The sequence below is a fragment of the Ranitomeya imitator genome, chromosome 3 (genome assembly GCF_032444005.1).
Source record: "Ranitomeya imitator isolate aRanImi1 chromosome 3, aRanImi1.pri, whole genome shotgun sequence".
In the NCBI taxonomy this organism is placed as follows: Eukaryota; Metazoa; Chordata; class Amphibia; order Anura; family Dendrobatidae; genus Ranitomeya; species Ranitomeya imitator.
In genome coordinates this window covers 420,517,266-420,526,016 of record NC_091284.1, presented here as the reverse complement: position 1 = coordinate 420,526,016, position 8,751 = coordinate 420,517,266, and the positions used below count along the sequence as shown (strand labels likewise).

At 39.9% G+C, this 8,751-nt stretch overlaps 1 protein-coding gene across 3 annotated transcripts in view; it reads right to left on the bottom strand.

The window, feature by feature from the left end:
• Positions 1-2,248: 2,248 nt before the first annotated feature.
• BRIP1 (BRCA1 interacting DNA helicase 1) overlaps positions 2,249-8,751 on the bottom strand; it is a 567,171-nt gene continuing 560,668 nt past the window's right edge. For all 3 annotated transcript variants that reach the window (XM_069757210.1, XM_069757211.1, XM_069757212.1), the window contains 2 exons: positions 4,202-4,540; positions 2,249-3,479 (listed from right to left, as the gene is read on the bottom strand). In XM_069757210.1, the coding sequence (XP_069613311.1) occupies positions 2,722-3,479; positions 4,202-4,540 (1,097 nt within the window). In that variant the 3' untranslated portion in view covers positions 2,249-2,721. The remainder of the gene's footprint in view (positions 3,480-4,201; positions 4,541-8,751) is intronic.

Here is an 8,751-nt window from a genome sequence, read left to right as displayed (position 1 = left end):
ACACACCAACTCACTTTCCATGTTCTTTATATTTTTCAAAATTTTTCTAGAATCATCGATAATTAACCTAATTTGATACCAAAATGAAGTTAATTTCGTTGAAATAACTAGAAGTCCTCATTCTATTCACTGGACTATTAGTCCCTGATCATTAGATGATACAAAGTTTGACTACATTATGTTTTGTACAAAAGGTTTATTTATAAGTGTATGCTTTAAATGATCACAGTACAGGTGGACCACGATTTACGAAACATCTGACTTACGCAGTACTCGTACTTATGAACGCAAGTTGTTAAAAACAAAAAAATCTAATATCTCATAACTCATCTACCCAGCCACCCAACTACTTGCCATCTGGTCCTCCTCTTTCCGCCGTGGTGTGCAGCATTCTCTGGCCTCTTCACTATTGGCTAGGACTTTTAGTTGTGTCCAGACGCATCATAAGATCACAATGATGTGACGTGCACCTTAAACTTACAATGCGCAGTGAACTACAAGGACGTGATGCGGCTGGAAATTCTGACCTACACTGGGCAAGTATTTTGACCATATCATTTTTATGCATATTTTAAATTATTATTGGTTGAAGCACATCTGGTGAAGCGTATTTGTGTAATGAGGAAAGGTATGACCTAAGGATACAATACCCTTTATCAAGGTGTGCAGAATTGTTGGGCAGCTTGTTTTCCCCAGGACAAAAAAGAGATTTAACTGGCTTTGAAAAATCTAATTGAGTTAAAAGATATTAGGGAGTCATCACAGAACCATCAAAAGTTTTGTTAGAAATAGTCAACAGGGTTGCAAAAAATGTGTTGAGAAAAAAATACATATTAACTGCCAAAGATTTGAGAAGAATCAAATGCGAAGGTACCAGGAACCCATTATCCTCCAGTGCTGTCATATTCCTGAACTGCAGCCTCCCTGGACTGCGCAGAAGTACAAGGTGTTCAATGCTCAGAGACATGGCCGAGGTAAGTAAGACTTAAACCTGATCACTGCTGAATAAGACACAAGTTGAAATGTCAAGATTGGGACAAGAAATATCTGAAGACAGATTTTTCAAAGGTTTTATGGACTGTTGAGATGAGAGTGATTCTTGAGGGACAAGATGGATGAGAACCGTGTCTGGATCAGTAACGGGCAGAGACCTCCACTTCGACTCAGACGCCAGCAATGTGTCACCTTCGTGGCAGACTTTTCCTGAGCAGGGGTAGGTAAAGAATACAGTATCTGAGCAATGCAACATTGGGTGTATTCTGTACCCACCGTTGCTCAGCTCTGCACTGTTAGAAATAGTACTCCATTTCCTGCTCTGGACCACTAGTTATCCAAAAATGACCATCATGATTATTTGAAATCAACATGGATGTTGATGTTAACCTTTTCACTGCCATAGATCACCAGGAATCTAAGGGTAAGTTCACAGTAGGTGTTTTTTCATGATCTCTTGGCAGGAAAGAAGCAGCAGAAAAAAAAAACAGATTTTCCTTGCATTTTTTGCATGCTAGATTTGTCTCTTATGCATGCTGATAAAGTTTAGTGTTGAAAAAAAGTCCTATTCTATAGAATCAGGTTTGGTTTCAATGGGTGAAAACCCTGAAAAAATGCTGAAAGAAGTCACATTTGCAAAAAAACATGCAAAGCACAAAATACTGATGACAAAAAAACTAACGTGTGTACATGAGATTTCTGAAATCTCAGACTATGCAGGTACTGTAAAAAACAGCTCAAAATTTGCATGAAAAAAAGCATTAAAAAACCGCTGCAAAACGTTAAGTGTGAACTTTGCCTTAATATTAAACCTTTCACGGTGTTGGATCACCGGGGATTACATGGTCCCCAAAATGTCTTGACTAACCGAAAGTGATGGTTTTCACTCTACAAAACCTTCACGGTGTGTCCAGGATACAGTGAGATAAAATTTCATTAAAAATTATTTCTCCAGAAAAATGGCACAGATTGTGACAATTTCCAGGCAAAGCTAAATTCTCTATGGAGACCAGCGTCCAATTATTACAAAAATTTGAAGGAACTCTTCTATCTGGTGGGAGTTCTTTTTGTAGAAAAAGGAGTTGAAAGGGAATGTATATTTATGCAGGATTCTACAATGTTACCAGGGAAATGTATGTCAAGTTATGACAATATCCACATTAAAGTATTATGTTGACATCAAATCATATCTACTAACTTGTATTCTGGTATTGAACTAAATAAAAGCACTTTTTATGTTTCATATTTTTTTTTTAATGAAAATTAGTTTAGAAAAAAGTCACAAATTCTTCTGAATTCTAAAGTTATAATAATGAAAAAATGAAAGCAAAGTTAAATTTACATAAAGATAAAATATGAATTCAGACGATGATTATTCAAACATATTAACAACTGTCTATTGATGTTGCAATACCCCTCTGAATCAGTATCCCTATGTATAAAAATCCATCATCATCTGTCTGCTGGCTATAAGGTATATAGTGTAATGAAATAGTTTACCATCATGGCCGGCCTATAATACATTATCTAACTATTACCTGCAGTGGTGTCTTTATTGTGATTTCAGGAATGTTAAAGGGAACCTGCCAGAACTGGACACCAGAAAGATCTCCTACATACCTCACAACATATCAAATACCAATTTCAAAAATTTGGGGCATTCAAAGCCTTAGCCATTTTGTGACCCTAAAAAGGTGGCTTTTCTCATGGCACTGCAATCACTGAAAATCAATGATTTGATTTTTTGGACCTGGAAAGTCTGTTCCTCCTTTTTGTCTCCACCTGTTCATCAGGGAACATCTCAAGACCACTTTGTGCATCGACAGAAGAACGGTCACTTGGTAGCGTAACCAGTTGGTTTACGGTCGTGTTAAAATTACAAGTGTTGAAATCATTTTCGGTCCCCCTGCCATTACCATCAGTGTTGTCTTTATGCGCGATGCAATCATCATCGGACAGCAGTAGCATAATGTTATCTTGCTCCTTCACATCAGGACTGTGCCTCTCAATCTCACTGTCAAAAAGCTCAGGTGTAAAATGGATAGTGACATCCTCGTCGTCTTCCCCAGTTATTTCGATAACAGAGCTTTCAGCTTTTTCTAAGGCTGTATTACGATCAATTGTGTTGTCACGAAACAGAGGAATGACATTGCAGACATTCTCAACACATTCTCCATTACCGGTAGGAGCAGATCTGTCCAAAGTGAGTTTGTCAGGAAGGGCTGGACACCTTCCTTGAAGTTCTTCACAGTCATTCGTAGTCTCGAGATTGGTGATCTGGTAGGGGTCTCTCCTTGTAGAAGAGGGGAGAGGAGTTGAGGTGAGGGGACTGCTGATGAAGAAAGAATAGAAAGACGACTTCTGCTTTGAGAGGTGACGCTTTTCCTTCTCAGATTTCTCCATCACTTGTTTTTGAGTTGGATTTGTTTTTCGGCCTCTAGAATTTGCAAATTTAGATCTCTGGGGTCTAAAAACTGCAAAGTCTCCTAGTGAAAAACAAAATAGAAAAATAGTCATAACAGATAGCATATAAAAGTATGGTCATGCACATACAACGACTTACTAAGAGATGTGCTGCCTAATTGACAGTAGCAACATGAGGTTTCAGGTGAAAACCACCAGAATGAACTTCTCATGGCAATAAAAACAAACTGTTTTATGCAAAAAAAAAAAAAAAGGGTCTTGTGGAAATACACCCATTAGATTCCCCTGTTAAAGGGAATCTTTCAGCAGTTTTTTTTATATGTAATCTGAGAGCTGCATAATGTAGGGGCTGAGACCCTGATTCCAGCAGTGTTTCGCTCGTTGGTCTGTCATTTTGATTTTCTCTACTACAGATCTAACAGTGCTCTGATTATTGGGCCCTGTATAATCCCTCCCCTACTACTGATTGAGACATTGCTGTGTACACTGTGCATAGGCAGAAAACTGCTAACAAGCAGTGGAGGCAGCATTACACAGAGCAAGTGAATAGCAGGCATGAGACACATAGTTCTGCAGTAATAGTCTCTTGCTGATAAAACACTGATTTTATTGAAACGGCAACACGTAGCCGAGTAAGTGACACATGACTGGAATCGGGATATCGGTCCCTACATTATGCTGCAATCATATTACATAGCAAAAACCTGCTGACAGATTTCCTTTAAGAAGGCCGTGCTTTGCTCCAAGTCACTGAATGCTAATACAATATGGTCCAAATACAAACCTTTATTTTTGCCTTTTGCATCTTCATCAGATCCCGAATGGTCAGAACTAGAGGCAATTGTGATTACAGATGGTTGAGGGGCACGGGTTGGTGTACAAAGGATCTGTTCCGTTTGATGTAAAACACTGTCAGTGGGGTGGATAGATATGTCCAGCAATGACGAACTGATAAAGCTATCCTTGTTGGTGGGAGAAGTTTCCTGACGACACGGGTCAGCACTGACCACACTTGGTATCTGCACCGGTTGTTGCTGGTTTGTAGAAAAAGCCAACAAAGACTCCAAGGCGCTGTTAAAAGTAGAATGATGCTGGACCAGCTGCCGCACCCATTTTGACAGTCCTGCAAAACAGATTATATAGAAATCTTTCATTTCATTCCAACATAATTCAAGATTTTGTCTGCGTTAATAGCAAGCAATCATTGTTGGCCTTTAGCTCATTACAGAAATTAACTATTAGTAGAAGGGACATGTAAATCTCTCTCTAGACGGGAGTACTTGACGAGAAGTCCCAGAAGGCTTCACTTGAACATCTGTTCATCCCCTTCTAACATCCCATTCCTTAAAATGCCCCTACACCTCTATTAAAGGGAGTGGGGCAGCATTCGTGTAGTTACAGCTGGAGGGATGACAGTGCATGGTGTTCTCCCATGGGCAGAACAGTATCAGGTGAGAAGATGTCAGACCGGAGTCACTTGGATCTGGATTGTATTAAATTGCTTTGGATACACTTGGTAGAAAATAAAATTCCTACCCATTCCCTGCGAGATATTACAGTACTGAGCTCTGGCATTACAGCACTTCACTATACAGTATGGTAAAAGCTCTGAGTTTAGGGATTTCTATTACACTGTAATTTAACAATGCAAACTGTACACATTATTGAATACATCTATTAGGCCTGATGAGGCAGGTGTACTTGCTCTGAAAATCCATGTCAAAATGGCTGTATAAATCCTCAAGTTGAGGAGTCTTGGAAGGCAGGAAAACTTTCACAAAGGATTATACTGAAATCCTGACATGGATTTTTAAAGTAAGTACACCAGCCTCATCAAGTGTAAGAGGTCTATTTAAGAAAGTACCATTGGAAAATTGGGTGACAGAGCTGCTTTAAAGATACTCAACCATTTGTCAGAGGTGACAAGACATCACTATATTTAATCAAACATTGCCATCAGTAAACCTTGAGTTCTTTTAATGAATCAGTTCTTTATTTTTCACTATTACATCATCATATATTGAGTGTATTATTAATATCAGTGTTCAATGATTATTTACAAGCATTTGTACTATGATTTTACGGCAATGCAGAAGTAATTAGAACAAAATATGGCTGTGTATAATTGCAGTGCTATATAAAGTATACTTAAAATTAAGTATCCACATACTTGCCGTGTATATAAGTACATCTATTGCTGTCTGTATTGCCAATGTTAAGCTACATCCCCGGTCCCAGAACATATTCCAGACCTTAAGTAACAGGTATGCCCTAGCATGACACATGATGCTGAATGGAGTACAATCCTGCTTAGCTGATAGATCTTTTAAATGTAGAATGGAATCTGAGCTCCCCCTACTGGCTACACTCTGGAAGTGTAACATCCCCATTTTAAGGTCTTTTATTATTGTTTCCATTTCATTACTTGTCCACTTGCGACTATTTTTTGGCTGCACTGGCTGAGGATTTAGGGATTTGCAAAGCAGTGCTGCCTTAATAAATTAGACATCTAAAGGGTTTAGCTGAGAAACTTAAAACAAAATCAATTACAAGATGTGACCTGTTCAACACAATAAAGGGTTTTTCCCTGTGGTCATTACTGGCTGCAGAATAAACTAAATTAATGCATTCTTCAAGACATAAACACAAAGTGAAATATTAAAGGGAACCTGTCACCTGAATTTGGCGGGACTGGTTTTGGGTCATATGGGCGGAGTTTTCTGGTGTTTGATTCACCCTTTCCTTACCCACTGGCTGCATGCTGGCTGCAATATTGGATTGAAGTTCACTCTCTGTCCTCCATAGTACACGCCTGCACAAGGCAAGATTGTTTTGCGCAGGCGTGTACTATGGAGGACAGAGAATGAGCTTCAATCCAATATTGCACCCAGCATGCAGCCAGCGGGTAAGGAAAGGGTGAATCAAACACCAGAAAACTCCGCCCATATGACCCAAAACCAGTCCCGCCAAATTCAGGTGACAGAGTCCCTTTAAATAGCAGCGTCTGCAGTTCACTGTCTACAAATTCTTGTATTTAAAGAAAAAGCATGTAAGACCTATATCTAATGTTCACAAACTGCATAAAAAGGTAAGGCTACTTTCACACTGGCGTTTTTTGCCAGACGTCGCAATGCGTCGTTTATGGCAAAAAACGCATCCTGCAAAGTTGTTTGCAGGATGCGTTTTTGCCCCATAGATTAACATTAGCGACGCATTGCGACGCTTTGCCACACGGCGCAACCATCGTGCGACGGTTGCGCCGTGTTGTAGCGGACCGCCGGGAGCAAAAAACGCTACATGTAACGTTTTTTGCTGCCGACGGACTGCTTTTTCCGACCGCGCATGCGCGGCCGGAACTCCTCCCCCACCTCACAATGGGGCAGCGGATGCGATGAAAATCTGCATCCGCTGCACCCGTTGTGCGGCGCAAACAACGCTAGCGTCGGTAACCTCGGCCCGACGCACTGCGACGGGCCGAGCCCAACGCTAGTGTGAAAGTAGCCTAAGTTCCAATAAAAGACATTAGATCCAATTCAAATGAATGTGTAATGTCTGACTACTCAATATCTGGAGTGTTCAAAATATCATCAGCTAAAGATATGGATTTTAGACAGAAATGTTCACATTTGTTGCTGGTAGAAGGTGAAATATTTATTTCCCTCTCTTCTTTTAGCTCAATTATACTTTAATAACTTGAAACCAGAACAGGATCCATTGTGACTGCTCAAGTCATGTAAGACAGACCTCTAAATGTCTGATTGTGTCTTTTAGCCATCAATAAGTTTTTGTCAGTGTTCTTATGTAAAATTTCTTGATATGTCACAAAATGTTTTGCGTAACTCAAAGTGCAAAAATGTTGTGGCTTTTGGCAATTTTATGCAGTTCCTGGCCAGCTCGATCTACTTTTTCCAAAATGGTTGAAGCTTGGGCGAGACAGGATGTGGCTTAATGCATCCAATAAAAATTAACCATGATTTTACACCACAAAAATCGGTATAAATTATGATGAAAATGGACTCTAGCCCCTTAGTGGAGTACACTTCTGGAGGGGCGTGCAACAGTTGAAATACTGTTATATGTAAAAGTTTGGGCACCCCTATTAATCTTAAGCTTAATGTTTTACAAAAATTGTTTTTTTTTGCAACAGCTATTTCAGTTTCATATATCTAATAACTGTTGGACACAGTAATGTTTCTGCCTTGAAATGAGGTTTATTGTACTAACCGAAAATGTGCAATCTGCATTCACACAAAGTCTGACAGGTGCATAAGTATGGGCACCCTTATCATTTTCTTGTTTTAAATACTCCTACCTACTTTTTACTGACTTACCAAAGCACTTTTTTTGGTTTTCTAACCTCATTGAGCTTTGAACTTCATAGCCAGGTGTATGCAATCATGAGAAAAGCTACTTAAAGTAGCCACTTGCAAGTTGTTCTCCTGTTTGAATCTCCTCTGAAGAGTGGCATCATGGACTCCTCAAAACAACTGTCTAATGATCTGAAAACAAAGATTATTCAACATAGTTGTTCTGGGGAAGGATACAAAAAGCTGTCTCAGAGATTTAACCTGTCAATTTCCACTGCGAGGAACATAGTAAGGAAATGGAAGAACACAGGTACAGTTCTTGTTAAGGCCAGAAGTGGCAGGCCAAGAAAAACATCAGAAAGGCAGAGAAGAAGAATGGTGAGATCAGTCAAGGACAATCCTCAGACCACCTCCAGAGAGCTGCAGCATCAACTTGCTGCAGATGGTGTCACTGTGCATCGGTCAACTATACAACGCACTTTGCTCAAGGAGAAGCTGTATGGGAGAGTGATGCGAAAGAAGCCGTTTCTGCAAGCACGTCACAAACAGAGTCGGCTGAGGTATGCAAAAGCACATTTCGAGAAGCCAATTTCTTTTTGGAAGAAGGTCCTGTGGACTCATGAAACCAAGATTGAGTTGTTTGGTCATACAAAAAGGCGTTATGCATAGTGGCCAAAAAGCACAGCATTCCAAGAAAAACACTTGCTACCCACAGTAAAATTTGGTGGAGGGTCCATCATGCTTTGGGGCTGTGTGGCCAATGCCGGCACCGGGAATCTTGTTAAAGTTGAGGGACGCATGAATTCCTCTCAGTATCAGCAGATTCTTGACAATAATGTTCATGAATCAGTGACAAAGTTGAAGTTACGCAGGGGCTGGATCTTTCAGCAAGACAATGATTCAAAACACCGCTCCAAATCTACTTCAAATCTACTCAGGCATTCATGCAGAGGAACAATTACACTGTTCTGGAGTGGCCATCCCAGTCCCCAGACCTGAATATCATTGAACATCTGTGGGATCATTT